General features: G+C 35.9%; 1 protein-coding gene across 1 annotated transcript in view; it reads left to right on the top strand.

The window, feature by feature from the left end:
• LOC123552080 (TIP41-like protein) overlaps positions 1 to 21,195 on the top strand; it is a 29,212-nt gene extending 8,017 nt beyond the window's left edge. The window contains exons 2-8 of the mRNA XM_045341469.2: positions 2,107 to 2,240; positions 3,869 to 4,048; positions 8,248 to 8,350; positions 10,627 to 10,758; positions 11,357 to 11,452; positions 19,265 to 19,327; positions 20,344 to 21,195. Coding sequence (XP_045197404.1) covers positions 2,107 to 2,240; positions 3,869 to 4,048; positions 8,248 to 8,350; positions 10,627 to 10,758; positions 11,357 to 11,452; positions 19,265 to 19,327; positions 20,344 to 20,472 — 837 coding nt within the window. The 3' untranslated portion in view covers positions 20,473 to 21,195. The remainder of the gene's footprint in view (positions 1 to 2,106; positions 2,241 to 3,868; positions 4,049 to 8,247; positions 8,351 to 10,626; positions 10,759 to 11,356; positions 11,453 to 19,264; positions 19,328 to 20,343) is intronic.
• The last annotated feature ends 1,034 nt before the right edge of the window (positions 21,196 to 22,229 follow it).

Below are 22,229 nucleotides of genomic sequence, written 5' to 3'. Positions count from 1 at the left end.
TAACCAGCCAAATCGCCCCAGGCACTCTTGGATTATAGCCCTTGAATTACTCGAAAACAGTGAGTTTAGCCTTGTCCGTCCTATAAGTCGAATAGTTTTCATCAGATCTTCACCAAACTTGGTGACAATGTTTTTTGGTGTAATATCACTGCCAAGTACGATAACCATCCAAATCACCCCAGGCACTCTTGGATTACAGCCCTTGAATTACTCGAAATCTACGAAATTAGCCTTGTCCATTCAAACAGTTTTGATCCGATTGTCAATTTCATCCCACATGTCTGCTCTCTAAGTCTTAACAGTTTTCATTCGATCTTCACCAAACTTGCTGACAATGTTTATGGGCATAATATCTCGGCCAGAATAACCAGCCAAATCGCCTCAGGCACTCTTGAATTATGGCCCTTGAATTACTCTAAAAACTGCAAATTTAGCCTTGTCTGCTCTCTTAAGTCGAACAGTTTTCATCCGGTCTTCACCAAACTTGCTGACAATGTTGTTGGGCATATTATCTCGGCCAGGTTTGATAAACACCCAAATCGTCCCAGGCACTCTTGGATTATAGCCCTTGAATTACTCGAAAACAGTGAATTTAGCCTTGTCCGTCCTATAAGTCGAATAGTTTTCATCAGATCTTCACCAAACTTGGTGACAATGTTTTTTGGTGTAATATCTCGGCCAAGTACGATAACCATCCAAATCGCCCAAGGCACTCTTGGATTACAGCCCTTGAATTACTCGAAATCTGCGAAATTAGCCTTGTCCATTCAAACAGTTTTGATCCGATTGTCAATTTCATCCCACATGGAACCTCACAAATACCTTGATTCCTTCTTACTCCTTTTTTGGGATTAACAAGGCATACAACATCAACATTATTACCTTTATGATACGTAACTGAATATTTAGACGGGCGTATTTGTGACAGTCTGGCACTCTTGTTCCAGTTTTATTAGATCAGTTCTTATAGAAAGACTGTCAATAGTAAGGTAAACAGCAGTGTCATCTGCTGATAAACAAACCTGGGATTTGAGGGTTTATCGGAGGTCATTTATAATTAATAGAAATAGTAACGGTCCAACTACAGAATGATGTGGTACTCCAGATGTAATAGCTACTACAGTTGATTTTTCATCTTCAAGAATAACTGACTGTGTGCAAGCTGTCAGAAAAGATTTCATCCATATTAAAGTAGTGTTGTTGATGCCATACTCTTGCAGTTTATGTTGTAGTTTTAGATGTATGACTTTGTCAAAAGCCTTGCCTTAATCTAAAATAAGATCAGTTGGGTTGCCTTTTGTGAGGTTTTTCCCAAGGTCATCAACAAGTTGTAGTTAAGCTGGATCTCACAGGAGCAAAGTTCCCTGAAGTGTCTTGATGGCTTAATGCAGTTCAGTAACTGTTATAGTCATATAGAATAATGTATTTAGTAAAATGAGAAGAGATATTAGATGCATACACAAAGAATTGACCAATTTGAATGTTATATGTATGACACACATACTGTGCAGTAGTGTATGCAGTAACTGCAACAACTGTTGTGATCAGCCATTTATGTTACTCTTGTTGGTATCTTCATATGCATGAATACCCGATTAAAATGAGGTCTGCACTCCTACTCAGTTCTCATTGAGTTAGTCCGACTCATTCGCTTGTTAGGATAGCCTGATATTTAATAGTTGCCAGCTCTCTAAATTATGATGTTAATTGTCCTAAATGTCAAAAATTTGTTAAGTTAGCAGTTGGGCCTCATTTGTACCTCTATACACTTAAATTATACTGTTGACCTTCTCTTGCAGAATACTATTGCAATTTGATGTTTAACCCTTACCCTGCTAAATTTCTATAATGAAATTGTCCATCATTCAATTTGGATACTACTATTAACTGTTAAAAGGGGTGCTTACCAAAAAGATACTGACTGAATGGCGAACAGTGCCGACCATTATCAGACTGCACAGGTGTGCAGGCTATCCCATGCAGGCTGATCTTGGTCTGCACTGGTGGCAAAGGCAGAATCATTTGCCACCAGCAGGCTAAGGGTTAATAATGAAACGTGCTGAATTTGCAGAAACAGATAATTGATATAGATCATAATTTTTTCAGATGACAACTTCCGGCGTACGAGGTGCAGTGGTTACCAAGGCTAAACCTGTTACATCACAGTTCCAGTTTGGACCATGGACGCTAACAGCTGTAAAGTCACATATACTTGAGTCTGAAGGCCCGGCAAGACAAAGGTAGGTCATCATCAGTGTCTCAAAAAAATGAAAGAAAAGGGTAGATTTCCTGGAAGCACAGAGCACTCCAAGCACAGCCATAGAGCCATGCATCACAAAGTAGGCGCACAACAAAAAGGAGCTGTAACAGAAAAATATAGCAGACAGGTTGCTTCAAAAATTCAACAAAGTACATTTTCAAACATATGAATTTTTACATTGCTGGTAACTAAACAATTTCAGTGTGTGAGATGTAAATTATACTGTCACCCACAAATTTATGGCAAGGTGCATTAAAAGTTGGACATTTTCTTTTACCATGATAGACGAAGTTGGTTGGTACCCTTTCCCCAATTTTTTTTCACTTTTTTGAAGTTATGAATTCAGACACTAGAAATATGAAATGTTTTGTTTCCCCTGATAAAGCAGACCTTATAAATCACTCCAGTGATAGCTCTAGTTTCCACAGATATGCCCTATTTCACTATCGTGTGTCAAAAAATTGGAGCATACTGTCTCTGAAAGCACTTGTTTCATTCAGTTATTATGCCCCCTTTCAAAGAAGGAGGGAAATATTGTTTTGCAGATGTCGTTCGGACGGTCGGAATGTAGTCCAATCCGTTTCCGGATGACAACTCAAGATCGCTTGGGCCTAGGATCATAAAAGTTGATAGGGAGGTTGGTCATCACCAGCTGATGACCCCTATGATTTTGAGGTCAGTATTTCAAAGGTCAAGGTCACAGTGACCCTGAACAGTTAAACGGTTTCCGGCTGATAACTCAAGAACCCTTGGGCCTAGGATCATCAAAGATGATAGGGAGATTGGTCATGACCAGAAGATGACCTCTGTTAATTTTAAGGTCAGTGAGTAGGTCAAAGTTCAAGGTCACAGTGACCCGGAACAGTTAAACGGTTTCTGGATGATAATTCAAGAATGCTTGGGCCTAGGATTGTGAAATTTGATAAGGAGGTTGGCCATCACTAGCAAATGACCCCTATTGATTTTGAGGTCAGTAGGTCAAAGGTCAAGGTCACAGTGACCAGGAACAGTAAAACTGTTTCTGGATGATAACTCATAAACGCTTGGGCCTAGGATCAGGAAAATTGATGGTGAGGTTGGTCATGACCAGCAGATGATACCTATTGATTTTGAGGTCAGTAGGTCAGAGGTAAAGGTTACAGTGACCTGGAAGAGTTAAATCATTTCCAGACGATTGCTTGAGGAGGCTTGAAACTTGATAGGGAGGTTTGATAGGGAGGTTTGTCATGATCAGTAGATAACCCCTATAGATTTTGAGGTCAGTAGGCAAAAGGTCAAGGTCACATAATTTTGTAAAAAAGCAAAACAGAGTTATGGAACCTGTGCATTGTAAGTCAGTTTATCACAGTGAATAAGTGTGTGAAGTTTAAATCCATTCCCATTAGTGGTTAAAGAGATACCAGCTTACATACAAAAACTTAACCAAATCGGGACACCGACGTGGATGCCGACACATGGGTGAGATCAATAACTCTACCTATCCTTTGAATAGTTGAGCTAAAAATGTGGTTTCTATTAAATGTCACTGAAAGTTTTGACTGTACTTCCCTATAGTTATTTTTAATGTTTTTCTGTTTTGTTATACATTTTAACAATACTTATATTTAGGTTTGAAAATGAGTTGGAGCTACCTCAGGTACCAGAAATGATATTTGCAGACAATGTGTTACGAGTACAACATGATGCAGGCTATGGTGTCGAGTTCAATGCTCTTGATGCATTGAAAATGGTGGATGCCCAAAATGACCCCCTCAAAGTTGCTGTGGCCCAAGCTTGGAAGGAAGCAAGGTAACCAGGCTTACATATTACATTGTAATGATGGGCGTAAAACAGTGTCTTGATGGCATAATGCACAGATGTAAGCATGTATAGTGTCTTGATGGCTAAATGCAGAGCTATAGGCATGCAAAGTGTCTTGATGGCATAATGCAGAGATGTGGGCATGCAAAGTGTCTTGATGGCATAATGCAGAGATGTGGGCATGCAAAGTGCCTTGATGGCATAATGCAGAGATGTGGGCATGCAAAGTGTCTTGATGGCATAATGCAGAGATGTAAGCATGCAAAGTGCCTTGATGGCATAATGCAGAGATGTGGGCATGCAAAGTGCCTTGATGGCTTAATGCAGAGATGTGGGCATGCAAAGTGCCTTGATGGCTTAATGCAGAGATGTGGGCATGCAAAGTGCCTTGATGGCATAATGCAGAGATGTGGGCATGCAAAGTGTCTTGATGGCATAATGCAGAGATGTGGGCATGCAAAGTGCCTTGATGGCATAATGCAGTGATTTAGGCATGCAAAGTGCCTTGATGGCTTAATGCAGAGATGTAAGCAGTGTTCGAATTTCACGGTAGTCCGACAGCCCGTGGCTACCAAATTTCAGCTCGGGCTACCGATTTTCCACAGGTACAAGCCCGACTGGGCTACCGAATTTTCCTCATTTGTTTAAAAAAAACATGCTAATTAAACGAGTACTGCATCGTGATTTTCCAGACTGAGAAACGCTTACGGAATTATTGGTTTTTGCACTCTTACGTGTTGACAATCAAACACGGTGTCAAAGACGTAACCGCAGCTCTAATTGGCTGAATACAATCACCTCTAGCGTAACGGATAATTTGATTAGCTTTCACACTTCTCGCGAAAATCTCACAAGTACCTGCAGTAGGTGGAGCTTAAATTATGCTATCAGCGTGTGTGTAATGTGTATTCAGCACTCGGTATTACATCTTACAAATTGTCAACAGTCCGAGTTGCAGTAATTGGCGAGTGCGGATCCGAAAAAATCGGGCATAACAGTTTAGATTTCGTTTTGGCAAGGAGTGTCATGTCCAATGCTTTTGGACTCTGACGTAGTCTAAATAATGAGACCTCGGGCAGACCGATTTTACATTTTGATATTTTACTTTGTCTACCTAGAGGCGGATATCGACAAGTCAAAATAATATAACGATATTCAACTCTCGAGTACAATTATTTGGACTAGACTCTGACGATGCTGATCTGGACTGGAGTATTTAGAGTTAAAATTTTTCAAAAGTACTGTACGTCTTTTTTATTACTTCAAACATGCATAGAGATGTCTGTAAAACAAAATGTTATATGGTGCAAAAGTTATGTATTTTAAGGTGTTAAAGTTCGGGCTAGTGAAATTGGTGTCGGGCTTGGAAAATTTTTAATCTGGTAGCCCGAACGGGCTATTGGAGTCCGATCTGAATTTCGTACACTGTGTAAGCATGTATAGTGTCTTGATGGCTAAATGCAGAGATGTAAGCATGTATAGTGTCTTGATGGCTAAATGCAGAGATATAGGCATGCAAAGTGTCTTGATGGCATAATGCAGAGATGTGGGCATGCAAAGTGTCTTGATGGCATAATGCAGAGATGTGGGCATGCAAAGTGTCTTGATGGCATAATGCAGAGATGTGGGCATGCAAAGTGTCTTGATGGCTTAATGCAGAGATGTGGGCATGCAAAGTGTCTTGATGGCATAATGCAGAGATGTGGGCATGCAAAGTGCCTTGATGGCTTAATGCAGAGATGTGGGCATGCAAAGTGCCTTGATGGCATAATGCAGAGATGTGGGCATGCAAAGTGCCTTGATGGCTTAATGCAGAGATGTGGGCATGCAAAGTGCCTTGATGGCTTAATGCAGAGATGTGGGCATGCAAAGTGCCTTGATGGCTTAATGCAGAGATGTGGGCATGCAAAGTGCCTTGATGGCTTAATGCAGAGATGTGGGCATGCAAAGTGCCTTGATGGCATAATGCAGAGATGTGGGCATGCAAAGTGCCTTGATGGCATAATGCAGAGATGTGGGCATGCAAAGTGCCTTGATGGCATAATGCAGTGATTTGGGCATGCAAAGTGCCTTGATGGCTTAATGCAGAGATGTGGGCATGCAAAGTGCATTGATGGCTTAATGCAGAGATGTGGGCATGCAAAGTGCCTTGATGGCTTAATGCAGAGATGTGGGCATGCAAAGTGTCTTGATGGCTTAATGCAGAGATGTGGGCATGCAAAGTGCCTTGATGGCTTAATGCAGAGATGTAAGCATGCAAAGTGTCCTGAAGTTATATTTATTTCAGGCAAAATTTGTTTCATGACTCTGCAGTAATTTGCATTTAAGACTGGATTCAATTGAATCCATGTATCTATGTATTATCAGAACTTATATTTGGTAGCTTAAGTGTTTTTATTACAAGAAAATATTCCTGATGCCAAAAAATTGCCAAGTTATTTTTGCCAGCTTCTGAATATTGAAAAGATTAGGCTTTTCAACCTTGGACTACATACATTCCTGTGTTTAGAATTTTATGATTCACTGAAATAGTCTGTTAATGTGTTTAGTTTCACTCTCAGACTGATCATAAATTTTGAAATATTTTGACTTTGTCCTGGGAAGGGGAAGGATCTAAGGGGTTTTCCCAGAGTTAAATTCATCAATATTTTAGCCTTTAGCCTGCTAATGGCAAATTATTCTGCCTTTGCAGCCAGTGTAGACCAAGATCAGCCTTCACATCTGTGCATGATGATCATGGTCTGCACCGTTCGCTATTCAGTCAGTAATTTTTCAGTGAACACCACTTCGAATAATAAGTGGTGCTGCCCAAATTGAATGATGGACCAGTACATTTTAGAAATTTAGCAAAGTAAAGGTTAAGTCAGATGATCAGTTCTTAAGTTCTTAAACTTCTTTTTGTCCTTTATTTGCATTTCTGGCACAGATTTTTACATAAATTTACATCAATTTACATAAACTAGGGATGGGAACGAATGTTCGAATATTCGGAAATCGGCCGAATATTCGAATATGAAAATCAAATTCGAATATTCGTAAATTAGTGAAAAGATTTTTTTTTTTAAAAATAACAAAGAAATACAAAATTATCGTTGAATTTGTGCAATATAAGCATGCTAATTCTGCAGAATAAAACCGTTTGCATGTCAAAAATTGTCCAATTAACAAGAGAATTGCAATGCATAATTGGCAGGGGTCATCGTTACGGATTAACAGTTTGCAATAGGCGTAAATGTGATGCCTTTTTATCTTTTGTTCATTTTTATTGGCGCCTGTTTCATCTAACAAATTTAAGATTTTTTTTTTCGAAAACAATACCAAACTTGTCGATATTGGCGATCTTTATAAAAATATTTTGTATGACATTTCAGACCGTCCACAGAATCGGTTTTCATCCATAGCGCCCAGGCAATTCATTTATTGAAATCGGCTGTATTTGAAATAAATTTCGAAGCAGTTTATAATAAAATCAAGAAATAACATATGATTGATCCATAAGATCATGTTGAAGGAGGTTTAAGTCTGCCTTCGGTAAGTTTATCGGCTTTTTACACGCTGATTGAAAATTTTCAAAATGGCGGCGATAATACAACAGCGTGACACGTGCTTAAATTGGACGGCCTGCTATTTTTAGATAAAGTTGCGACATTCTAAATTATAATCGATTTGAAAGTTTTCTTTATCTTTTTGAAGCTCAAACACGGGATTAGTTAAATATGTTCATAATTATACTGACAGAATCGTGAAGTAAAACGCTAGGGTGGCGGGTTTAACTAGGTGGGAACAAATATTTTTAGGCCTTATTACGTATGATGATTCTCATTGAAACTACGAAATATATTGTGTATAATATTATGCCAATCATTTAATAAGAATTTAAAGCTGCCATTAAAAAATGTCGAAACCGAATATTCGAATATTGATTTCAGTATTCTTTCCCATCCCTAACATAAACACACAATCTGCTATGGGTGAAATAGGTGATGTTTCAAGAAAACAAATTTATTGAGAAAGACGTTATAGCAACTTCAATGTTTAGGAATTCGAAGATGACTGTTGGCCCTTATTTTCTTTGTCATGCAAGGAGAGGGATCTTGTACCTCTACAGAATGACTTCAGAGTAGGATTTCAATTACTGTCAATTGATATTTTGTATCTTGTCCTACATTTCTTGTATTATCATTCAGGGCTGATTGTGAACATATAAATGAAGTGGTAAAGCCTTTTGATTGGACCTTCACTACAGAATATAAAGGCACTTTAATAGGAAAAGATGGAGCCCAGTTACAGGTTTGTACTTGACTATTTCAGTGCAACAATATAGATGACCCATCTAGTACATAAACACCAAATGCCCATTAAACAAGATTTGTAAACAGTAATATGTTATAGACAACTGGTCAAAAATCCATTATAGACTGTTGTTTTTCTTATGCATGGAATCTGTGTTTTACCTGAAAAATAAAACCTATGTAAGTTGAGAGGAAGTTGTCCATATTTGATTTGAATATTAAAATTTTGTTTGATTACATTTGCTTAAGCACTATTTTTCCAGTAATATTTCAGTTATGTAATGGAAATCAGTTAATCAGTGTTCCTAGTTGACTTTGATTTGTTCTCCTAAAGTTACTGACAACCACTACATCATAAATTGATAATGAATGACTTCTGACAAAAGTCATACAGTTTTCTCTGAAATCAGAACATTTGGGTCAACCAGGGAACAGATGCGCAGTCCTGTGCTCTTCCACTGAGCTAATCAGGCTGTCTCATGAGAATGGTTTTCATGATAATCAAAGTCTGTTTGATTACTGACCCTTACAACTTGTGACAAAAGGATTTATTTCTCCAATACCCAATGCAATTCAGTTGAACCTCTCTAATCCAAACATGCTAGGACCAGGAAAAACGGTTTCTGTTTTGGACTGAAAAATTATAGTTTATTATACATGATATGTATATCCAACAGCTTGTAAATGGATTAATACGAGTATAACATAGTTATGTCTCCCACCACACAGTGGTGTGGGAGACATATTGATTTACTCCTGTCTGTGTGTCTGTCTGTCTGTCTGTCACAAAGCTTGTCCGTACTCTTAAGTCGAACATTTCTCACCCGATCTTCACCAAACTTTAACAAAATGTGTCTGACCATAAGACCTCGGCGAAGTTCGATAGCTAGCCAAATCGGCCCAGGCACTTTGGAATTATGGCCCTTGAATTACTGAAAAATCCTCATTTCTCATGCGCTTCCGTATAGGCAAAATAGTATAGGGTGCGCTTTGCCTGCATATGAAAGCGCATGCAAAATTAGTAGTATAGGGTACATTTTGGGTGCACAAAAGCGCATGCGAAAGATGATTAGGCAGTTGTGGGAGACATGCGCTTTTCTCGAAAGCATCTCTAGTTAAACTATAATTCTAACACAGCCTGTTTCATTTTCCCATTAAACAAAGAAGTCTGAAAACTGTGTGTTATTAAACAACAATTCATTTTTCTGACGTCACAATTATTACGTCATAGTGTTACCTGGCATAGCTGTGCGCTGAAAAAGAAATGAACAGGAAACTGGCAAATATTTAATGGGTGTTGTCAAAGATGTACTTTAAAATCCTTGGTAACATGTTAGAATCAAAATAATATATCTCATTTAGTGATTTATCTTGAGTAAAATCATTGTTTGTCTTTCAGATGCATATTTAATATTATTATATCACTTGTGCTGCACTCTCGTGATATACTTCCTTCACAGCTGAACTCCAAAAAATTATTTTATTCAGCGACAATTCACTAAATGAGATATATTATTTCTTAAATAAACATCGATTTCACCATTCTTACATTTGCAGAAGGTAACTAAAATAAGAGTATTTCACTTGTCTGGTTATTCTCACGATCTGATTTAGTACCACTTACACAGAATCTATTACTGGCTTTAAATGAACAAAATTCACAAAAGAATGTGAGTGCAAACAAATTAATAAGGATCTATTACATTGGCAGTACTTATCACAAATATATCTATCCTTGTAAATTTCTGTTCAAGCAAACTACTTGTGCTCTTCACACCAGTGTAATTGTTTAAACATCTGTCATGACTTGTGGTGCATACCAGTGTTGGGGGCATATTCTTTGTTGACACCCTTTTCAAGTTGTAAACAGACTCAAAAGTGTCAAATTAAGCAAGAGTTAACATCAGAGTCATTGATGGTTATTACAAAGGTTCGGATTAGAGTGGTGAATTTTAAAAGTAATTTGATATAAAATTCTCAAAAGGTTGTTTGGTTTTCCGAGTATGGAGGTTTCCGATTAGAAAGGTATTTTTACAATAGAGAATGAATAAATATATTGAGACCAAATCATCTGTTTGGTTTAGAGAAGTTTCCAGATTAGAGGGGTTTCAATTAGGGAGTGTTCACTATATCATTTTATAATGCATGTTGCCTTTGTGTATCAGTGACTAAAAATGTCTTATCATTTTTGCCTTTTGATGTGTTACATAATAAAAATTTATTTGCTAAGAAAAAAGGGTTGTAAAATAGTATGCATACAATTTATTTTTACAGGTAGAAAAAACTGATGAGAGAATAGATTTGGAAAAATTAAAAGTTCGGGAGAAGATCCACTTCTATGAAGATATTCTTTTGTTTGAAGATGAGTTATCTGACAATGGTTCATCCCTAATGAATGTCAAAATTGTAAGTGACAGCAGACTGCTTTTTGTATACATGTATTTATTTTCACCTTAAAACCATACACTTAATGGCTAACTTATCAACACATTTACGAACTGCTTGAATTTAGTCTGTTAAATGCAAAGAAAACAATGTAAGAATTGATAATACACATTTTAGGTAAATTTTGATGTGATGGTTATCTAAATGACCTTCCAGTATAGAAAAAGTTGCAAGTTCTTTCTGTTTATGGCTCAAATTTCATTGGATATCATCTGTTCTATGCAGTTATTTGAAATTAGACTTTCATCTTTCATGAAGAGATTTGTTGGTAAAATGCATAATAAAAGATTTAGATTTATTATAAATAAACATTGTTCTGTCTCTACAGACATAACACTGTTGAAAAGTTAGTATTTATGTTAAAAATGAAAATTTGTAATATATTTATATGGTGTTGGTGTTTGTTTCATTTAAATTAAAAGTTTTACATTTAAGTTATAATTCTTACATTAAGTTACATTACTAAACAGTGTCCTATGACAAGCCTGTGAGTCTTGCACATAGAATAATAATTTGATGGAATAGATAAGTTTGATTGGCATGTTATGTTATATTTCAGAGGGTTATGCCAACAAGTTTCTTTATTTTACTACGGCAGTTTATGCGGGTGGATAATGTTGTTGTGAGAGTACTTGATACAAGATTACATCATGAGGTATGTGCCTGTCTTCAAATACATAATAATGATATATCTTCACTTGTTCTGGTAGTTTGTATTATGTGTTCCTATCAAATTGTTGCCACCATGGTCCTTTGTAACTGATCATACAATTGAATTATCTTGGCTTTTTAGCTCACCTGAGCCATAGGCTCAATGTGAGCTTTTGTGACCACTTGATGTCCGTCATGCGTGGTCCGTCTGTCAAAAATTTCTTGTCTGCAGATTGTGGTTTCATTTATGATTTGATTTTAACCAAACTTGCACACAACGTGTTAATGTATCACCATAAGATCTTGGTTCCTTTCTTGAACCAGCCATATCCCTCATTGGGTTCCAGAGTTACAGCCCCTGAAAAGGCAAAAATTGGCTATTTTGGTCTTTTCTGCACGATAGTGCTTTCATTTATGATTTGATTTTAACTGAACTTGCACATAACTTGTTAATGTATCACCATAACATTTTGGTTCCTTTCTTGAACCAGCCATAGCCCACAATGGGTTTCAGAGTTACGGCCCCTGAAAGGACAAAAATAGGCTATTTAGGTCTTGTCTGCATGATAGTGGTTTGATTTTAACCAAACTTGCACATATATTTGTATCACTTGAACCAGCCATATTCCACCATGGGTTCTAGAGTTATGGCCCCTGAATGTGCCAGATATTGGCTATTTTGATTGGATTTTAACCAAACTTGCACACAAGTTGTATCACCATAAGATCTTGGTTCTTTTCTTGAATCAGCCGTATTCCACAATTGGTTCCAGAGTTAGGACCCCTGAAAGGGCCAACAATTTCTAGAAAAATCTTCTTCAAAACCACTGGGCAGATTTACACCAAACATCACAGAAATGATCCTTGGGTGACCCCCTTTCAAAATTGCCCAAAAAATTAAAATCCGTTCAGAACATTCAACCCTCTCAGTCATGAGACCAGGGCTTCAATGCACAACATTTAACCCTCTAAGTCATGTGACAATGGCTTCCTTGCACAACATCCAACCATTTTTAGCTCGACTTTTCAAAGAGTAGAGCTATTGTACTCGCCCCGGCGTCGGCGTCGCCGTTGGTTAAAGTTTTTGATAAAGTCAAATATCTCTGTTACTATCAAAGCTATTGACTTGAAACTTAAAATAGTTATTTACTATCAAAGTCTATACCAGGAGAAACAATCCCCATAACTCTGTTTGAATTTTGACAGAATTATGCCCCTTTTTAACTTAGAATTTTTAGTTAAAGTTTTTGATTAAGTCAAATATCTCTGTTACTATCAAAGCTTTTTACTTGAAACTTAAAATAGTTATTTACTATCAAAGTCTTCACCAGGAGAAACAATCCCCATAACTCCGGTTTGAATTTTGACAGAATTATGCCCCTTTTTAACTTAGAATTTTTGGTTAAAGTTTTTGATAAAATCAGATATCTCTGTTACTATCAAAGCTTTTGATTTGAAACTTAAAATGCTTATTTACCACCAAAGTCTACACCAGGAGAAACAATCCCAATAACTCTGTTTTGAATTTTGACAGAATTATGCCCCTTTTTAACTTAAATTTTTTTTGTTAAAATTTTTGATTAAGTCAAATATCTCTGTTACTATTAAAGCTTTTGACTTGAAACTCAAAATAGTTATTTACTATCAAAGTCTTCACCAGGAGACACAATTCCCATAACTCTGATTTGAATTTTGACAGAGTTATGCCCCTTTTTAAGTTAGAATTTTTTGTTAAAGTTTTTGATAAAATCAGATATCTCTGTTACTATTAAAGCTTTTGATTTGAAACTTAAAATGCTTATTTACCACCAAAGTCTACACTAGGAGAAACAATCCCCATAACTCTGATTTGAATTTTGACAGAATTATGCCCCTTTTTAACTTAGAATTTTTTGTTAAAATGTTTGATAAAGTCAAATATCTCTGTTACTGTTAAAGCTTTTGACTTGAAACTCAAAATAGTTATTTACTATCAAAGTCTACACCAGGAGACACAATTCCCATAATTCTGATTTGAATTTTGACAGAGTTATGTCCCTTTTTAACTTGGAATTTGTTTTACTGGCAAAGCTCTAATTCAGAGTCAAGCACTGAGAAAAGTCGAGGGCGCTGTCTTACGGACAGCTCTTGTTGTCCTTTCAAGTCATGTGACCATGGTTTCCTTGCACAACATTTTACACCCCTCAGTCACATGACCAGGGCTTCAATGTACAACATCCAGCCCACTAAGTCATGTGACCATGGACTCCTTGCATTCAACCCCCTCAGTCACGTGACCATGGCTTCCTTGTACAACATTTAACCCTCTCAGTCATATGATCAGGGCTTCCTTACACAAAATTCAATGCTCTCAGTCATGTGACCAGGGCTTCCTTGCACAAAATTCAACCCTCAGTCATGTAACCAGGGCTTCAATGCACAGCATCCAACCCTCAAAGTCATATGACCATGACTTCCTTGCACAGCATTTAACCCTCTCAGTTATGTGACCATGGCTTCCTTGCACAACCATTATCCATCTCGGTTATGTGACCATGGCTTCCTTACACAACATTAACCCTCTCAGTCACATAACATAACATTCAACCCTCTTAGTCATGTGTCCACGGCTTCCTTGTACAACATTCAACCCTGTCAGTCATGTGACCATATCTGTCTTGCACAAAATGTAATCCTCTCAGCCATGTGACAATGGCTTCCTTGCACAACATTCAACACTCGAATAATGTTCAGTTTTTAGCTCGACCATACGAAGTATAAGGAGAGCTATCCTACTCGCCCCGGCGTCGGCGTCTTTCAGCGTCCCCACCTTGGTTAAAGTTTTGGTGCACTTTCTCTTTTTTCAACTTATCTCTGTAATTACTTAATGGATTTGATTCAAACTTGAAATACTTATTCCTCATCATCATCCACATCATCTGACATAAGGGCCATAACACTGGCACCAATATTTCATGAATTATCCCCCCTTTTCACTTAGAATTTCAGGTTAAAGTTTTGATGCACTTTCACTCTATCTCTGTTATTACTGAATGGATTTGATTCAAAGTTAAAATAGTTGTTCAACATCAACACTCACATCATATGACACAAGGTGCATAACTCTGGCACCATTTTTTCATGAATTATTCCCCCTTTTTACTTAGAGAACAGGAGAATTACAAGGCTAACTCCATTTTCATTCAACGTTTCGACTATTTATAAGTCTTCATCAGGAAGTCAACAAATATGATATGAAATAAACAACGTCATGAATATATGACGTCATAAAAGATGACGTTACGTTACAAACATTTTGGCATAAAAATTACTGTGTACAATAGGCTACATAATGTATACACAAATGTATATCTAAAGTACTGTTTAAAGTATATTGTGACAAAAATTAAAATTAAAAGTGGTTATACTTAATACATACCGGTAGTAAGATTTTAAACTTAGATTTTACTTAGAAATTTCAGGTTAAAGTTTTGGTGCACTTTCACTCTACCTCTGTTATTACTGAATGGATTTGGTTCAAACTTAAAATAGTTGTTCAGCATTATCACCCACATCATATGACACAAGATGCATAACTCTGGCACAATTTTTCATGAATTATTCCCCTTTTTACTTAGAATTTTTGGTTAAAGTTTTATGCACTTTCACTCTATCTCTGTTATTACTGAATGGATCTGATTCAAACTTAAACAATCGTTCAACATCATTACCCTTATCATGTGACACAAGGTGCATAACTCTGGGACCAATTTTTCATGAATTATTTCCCCTTTTTACTTTGAATTTTAGGTTAAAGTTTTGATGCACTTTCACTCTGTCTCTGTTATTACTGAATGGATTTGATTCAGACTCAAAATAGTTGTTCAGCATCATCACCCACACCATATGACGCAAGGTGCATAACCCTGGCACCAATTTTTCATTAATTATTCCCCCTTTTTACTCAGAATTTTAGGTTAAAGTTTTGATGCACTTTCATTCTTTCTCTGTTATTATAGAATGGATTTGATTCAAACTTAAAATAGTTGTTCAACACCATCACCCGCACCATATGACACAAGGTGCATAACTCTGGCACCAATATTTAATGAATTATGCCCCTTTTTGCTTAGGATATACTTATATAGTGTTTTGATACATTTTATCTTTACCTCTCTTATTACCTTAAGTTGATATTTTTAACATTGACTCAGGCTATTGTGCAATATCTTCATCCACAATTGGAGTCATTAAACACTCCAGTGACAGCTCTAGTTTCCTCAGATGTGCCCAGTTTCACTATCCAGCAATGAAATAGTCGAGTGCGCTGTCTCCTGTGACAGCTCTTGTTAATTATTGCTGATAGATAGATCATCTAGGTAAAGATAGCCTTGCAAGAAGCGAATGGCTGGAAATACTGAGAAAAAACTGGAACTTTATATTTTTATAGAAAAAACATAATTATAGTGCCTTTTAACCATTAAAACCCATGTTAGATTAGAATCAGTGTAATTAGCTTGTTTTGCTAAAATATTTTAACTTCAGATTGAAAAAAAAGTCCTTATCAAATGTATTTAACTTTACTAAATATATAAATCAGTTGTGTATGTGGAGCTACTTTTATAACAAAATGTCATGCAGTAACAGTTGATTGGTCAAAAAACTTCAGATTGTTTAATTGTTGTACACATTAATACTGTGTTTACGGTAGTTATATTTGTATCAAGTGTATACTGTTTCAAACCTAATGCATAGTCCTGTTAATACAAATAAACTTATTTTTATGTATACATAAACTATATGTAGTCATTGCTCATATTTTGAGATATGAAATTTGGGTCTTGTATAACTTTAAAATAGACTTCAATCACAATAAAAGGATATTACGTAAACATCCACTATAAATGTGACATAATGTATATTTGTAGTTGCATAGAGTTACTTCCCTTTACACAGTTTACATCATTTTCCAAGACTGTTTTGCCAATGAATTGTTACCTTTTTTCTAAATGATCAAAATCTTGTACAAGTCACATCAATAGAAAGGTCAGTTTGTTACCTTTTTAGTTTGAAGGACAGCCAACACAAGAAAAGTTTGTTTCTTCGCTTTCCACTCATTCCTGTTTTAACAAATATTTATAGTTATGTGATGCTTTTTGAACAAGTCCCATGAACAACTTTTAGGTTAGTGTGGCCCAAATAAGTTGTGATCATTGTTACCTTGACTTTTCGAAGAAAATGTAGAGCTATTGCACTCACCCCAGCGTCAACGTCAGCATCAGCATCGCCATTGGTTAAAGTTTTTGATAAAGTCAAATATCTCTGTTACTGTCAGAGCTATGGACTTGAAACTTCAAATAGTTATTTACTATCAAAGTCTACACCAGGAGAAACAATCCCCATAACTCTGATATGAATTTTGAGAGATTCATGCCCCGTTTAAACTTTTTTAAAAATTTTTTGGTTAAAGTTTTTGATAAAGTCAAATATCTCTGTTACTATCAAAGTTTTTTACTTGAAACTTAGAATAGTTATTAACTATCAAGGTCTACACTAGAAGAAACAATCCCCATAACTCTGATTTGAATTTTGACAGAGGTATGCCCCTTTTTAACTTAGAAGTTTTTGGTTAAAGCTTTATATAACGTCCAGTATCTCTGTTACTATCAAAGCTATTGACTTGAAACTTAAAATAAATTTAGATTCAATCGATGTTCGTTTGCTTTAACTCTACGGGAACGGCAAAATTTGTTCGAGTTATCGGTAGTTCAAGCCATGGAAAAATATACATTATATAGAGATTTAGCAGAGACATAATGAGGAGTTTGAACGTAGGGTAGCATTTGAATAATCTGAAGTTCAGGTGAACAAAGTTTGACTATAATTGTGTAAGCGCAGTAGGGAAAGTTTTGGTCTATGGATCGCAGGGTCACTAGTTCGATCCCCAGGCGGGGCGTAATAAAACTATGTTCTCCGTGACGATTTGATAAAAGGCATGGTGTCTGAAATCATTCGTCCTCCATCTCGGATAATTCATGTGGGGAAGTTGGCAGTTACTTGTAGAGAACAGGTTTGTACTGGTACAGAATCCAGGAACACTGGTTAGGTTAACTGCCTGCCATTACATGACTGAAATACTGTTGAAAAACGGTGATAACCCTCAAACCCCCCCCCCCCCCCCCAAAAAAAAAAAAAGAAAAAAAAGTAATTGTGCAAGCATGACATGTTGAAATGTTAAATTGTTTATCTAAATATTCCATATAATTTAATACGTTGTTATGCTTAATTTCATTTCTTTAAGTGCTACTGTAAACGACTAATGAATAAAGTGCTAAACTGTGCCATTTCACAAATTGCCATGCAGATACTGGCCATTTGCCAAAAATAGATAATAGTGTTTGTTAAGTTAAATACAAACTTTTATATAAGTTTTTTTGGGAAGTTTACATTTACATAAAAAGGTCATTATTTTCAGTATGAATAATAGTTTATGACATAGGTAGGATACATTCATCTGTCATAATCACTCTTTTTAAATGGATATAATAAAATCTGTAAAAAGATGCTTTGGAAGCACAGAATGCAAAGGATATAAAACATCTTTTTTGAATTCAAAACTTGCTGAATTTTATATTTGATAAAACTTGATTTGCTTTTCAATGAAACCAATTGATGGTAATCCATACCATATATTGATGAACAGAATAACTGAAATCCTTTTCATTCAGCACCCTGACACCCTTTTATATTAGGTTTACAAACAGAAATATTCAGCATAGAAGCCTTTTGAAAATTTAAAATGAAATAAAAATACAGCACAAATAGGAAGCAATTTTTAATAACTGTCTAACATGGTCTAGATTTTAAGGAGGAAAACTGAATTGAACAAGGATAATTAATTTCCACTCATAAGATTGAGTGCATTTGCTGTGTCTCTTTGTATTAGCGCTTATTACATGTATGACCTCAATGACACCTAACAATCATTTATGTTCCCAAACTCTGCAGGAGAGAAATTTACAACTTCCTGTTTAAATCTTATATTTTTGTAAATAAACATTACATTATGTGTTATAATTATCCAATTATTAAACAGCAATAGTGTGCCACATTGACAAGTAGTTATTAGCATGACTAAACCTACAAATACAGGTTTGGGATTGTTAGCAACCGCACAAGGCATGTTAGAGCGGTTTAATGACTTGTTTATTATATACCAAAACACAATATTGAGAACTGGATCATTTAAATCATTTAATCATATAAAATAGCAATGTTAACTTACTTCTTAACATGAATACATGAAGTAAAATGAGGTCAAAAAGGACGTTACACATCCATAGCAGTCCAGTAACTGGTTAATGTGCCCACTTACGGTTACATGATTCTTTCCTATGCAGTTTTGTTAAGTAGTATTTGTAGTAAATGCTGTATTAAATAGAAATAAGATAATGTCATTATATCATAAGAACTAATGTTTTATTATACATGTATTTAGCCTAGAAATTTAGTGGCATAGGAATAATACTATAAGATAACGGTCATATTTAATGCCATCATTATCACTTCTGACCCCATTACACTTTATAGGGAGGAGCAAAGCTATGCATAAGTTGAAATCAGTCCAGCTATGGGTCTGAAAAAATTTCCTAAATTGCTATGTTTTCAAATATTGCTTATTCCCCTCAGTGTAAACCAAAATACATTTTTGTGTATTTGAATCAAGATTCTTTGAAATTATTTTAGACGTACTTGAAATAAATTAAGTCAGATGTACTCAAAATATAAGATACTAATAACAGTACCTATATATAGATAAATATTTTGTGCTTTACAGGCTGAGAAGGACTTTATTCTAAGAGAGCACAGTTATAAAGATAGTAACATACAGGATATAAAGGTAATGGATTTGTTATTTGAGCCGTGCCATGAGAAAACCAACATAGTGGCTTTGCGACCGGCATGGATCCAGACCAGCTTGTGCTACCGTGCAGTCTTGTCAGGATCCATGCTGTTCGCTAAAAGGTTCTCTAATAGCGATAGGCTTTGAAAGCGAACAGCATGGATCCTGACCAGACTGCGCGGATGCGCAGGCTGGTCTGGATCCATGCTGGTCACAAAGCCACTATGTTGATTTTCTCATATCCATCAGTTAACTAGTTTTAAGCACACATTGACTAGGTGGCTTTAAAAAATGTCCTATGCCAAGACTGTGAAATCATATAATTATTATTTAATCAGCATTAAATTTCTAGTCGTCTCCCAAAAATTACTAATTTATAATAGTGGGAAAATTATCTTTAATTTCAAATATATATAATATATATATCAAGGGTATTAACCAAGTGCAAGATCCTCTTAACACAAATTTGCATAGGGTAACAGACTTTTCAAGGTAACATAAAATGTTAGACACACATTTAATGGCTTGGTACTTTTCTGAATAGTTTGAGAAGATTGTGATACAGCATTTACTTTTCATGTTCATGAGTGGTCAGTGCAGGGTACTTTGAATACCATCAAGGACATCGTAATACAGCATCTGCTGGTCATGTTCAGGGGAATTTTGTCTGAATACCATCAAAGACATACTGTGAAATCATTAATATTAGTGGGGAACTGATTTTCATGGATTTCGTGGTTGAGTCAATCCACGAAATTTAATCCCATTGAACAAGTAAAATTCCCATTCATTTTATGTTCAAAAGTTGAAATCCACGAATTCATATCCCCACGAAATTACTGTTTTGACCAAAACCGCGAAATTTCATGCCCACGAAATTAAATGATTATACAGTAATAATACAGCGTCTGCTGATCGTGCTAAGCTTAGAGAAGGACTACATGATGAATATTAATCAAAAAGCAAACAGAAGTTATAATATGTATAGGAAAATGTATATTATCTGTTTACAGGGACCAGCTCATGTTGTCACAGATCCAAACCAAGTTGCCCAGTTGTTACCTGTAAGAACTGAAACTTTTGAAAAACTTATTTTTCCCACCTGTTCTACAAAGTCAACAGAAGCTGATGCTATAAGATAGATGTCTGTGGCTGGGATGTGTTATATTTGTGATTATTAGACGTTTTATGAACAAATAAATCCAGTATTTATTACAAGTGTAAAGAGGTCTGTTATATATAATGTGACCACATCTGGACAGTTCACTCTATGGCACATTGTAAATTATTGGATCGTGTCTGAACAGTTTAGGGTATGTGATTTCTCAGGTACATATTTGTTGGTTAGAAGAGTTGTGAATTGTGACACTACAGAGAAATATTTTCCAGTGTTGATACGCTTTCTGATCTGCCATTACCCTGCTAAATTTCTACAATGAACTTGTCCATTTTTCAATTTGGACAGAACCATTAACTGTTAAAAGGTGTGCAGGCTGATCATGATCTGCACTGGCCGCAATGGCTGGATCAATTATGTCCAGTATGATAAGGCTGTAAAACTTTATCATAACAAAAAAAATGCATATAGGTTAAGAGGTTTCCTCTTATTTTTCAGCTATCAGAATTTAGAGAATTTCTTCCTGGTCTTTGCATTACTGCATACTAGAGGTGTAGAGGTTCATCTTGGGGTGGGGGTTTTGGGTTTATATTGAACCTCTGATGTAATTTAGATGGAATGTAAGAATCATGATGATTCAAATAGATATGTACTAATCAAATTGAATTCTTCTATATACTAACATGTACCAAATATTCACATTTATGCTAAATCTTTTAAGATGTCTGAGATTAAATTTGGAAAAGTAGATTGTTCTATTATGATTCTTTGTCTGTTTATATTGATACTATGATTAATCTGTACCAACAAGAAAGCTTTGTACAATATGATATGAAGTGTATTAGAGTTACTGCTTAACTAACAGTATAAGAAACAGCACATAATTTTTTCCTTTTGTGTTTGAATGGATGTTTTCTGAGATTGTACTATAGTACATTCTACTTCGACTCTGTGGATTGATCAGTTTTTTTTCAAGAGTGATAAGAATCTAAACTGAACAGCAGAATCATCCCTCCCCCCACCCCCTACCACACAGTCTGTTATGAGCTGAAAGTTTTTGCAGATGGTCTGGCATCAAATGACTATTGTCCAGTTTTGCTGATGGCCAATGTTCAAAATGGGAAAACCCTGTAAACAACCACATTATAGGTGTTCACTATACATGCTAGGTCAGATATGTCCTTAAATGGAACTTTCTCATTTTGTTCAAACATTTCCACTTTATTACCTCTAATGGTAGTCAGAGCTAAAAATCAGATGTTGTACCTTATGAAAAAAAAAGTTCTTTAGCTTGTTCACCAAATTTGGTCAAAAGTATCAATTTTTTTTTTTTTAGCTCACCTGTCACATAATGACAAGGTGAGCTTTTGTGATCACCCTTTGTCCGTCGTGCGTCCGTGCATCAACAATTTCTTGTCTGCACAATAGCAGCTTTATTTATGATTTTATTTTAACCAAACTTGCACACAACTTGTATCACCATAAGATCTCGGTTCCTTTCTTGAACTGGCCAGATCCCATTATGGGTTCCAGAGTTATGGCCCCTGAAAGGGCCAAAATTAGCTATTTTGACCTTGTCTGCACAATAGCAGCTTTATTTATGATTTTATTTTTACCAAACTTGCACACAACTTATATCACCATAATATCTTGGTTCCTTTTTTGAACTGGCCAGATTCCTTTATGGGTTCCAGAGTGATGGCCCCTGAAAGGGCCAAAATTAGCTATTTTGACCTTGTCTTGCACACAACTTGTATCACCATAAGATCTCCGTTCCTTTCT

Source organism: Mercenaria mercenaria, chromosome 4 (assembly GCF_021730395.1).
Source record: "Mercenaria mercenaria strain notata chromosome 4, MADL_Memer_1, whole genome shotgun sequence".
Lineage (NCBI taxonomy): Eukaryota > Metazoa > Mollusca > Bivalvia > Venerida > Veneridae > Mercenaria > Mercenaria mercenaria.
This window is presented reverse-complemented; position numbering and strand designations above follow the sequence as displayed.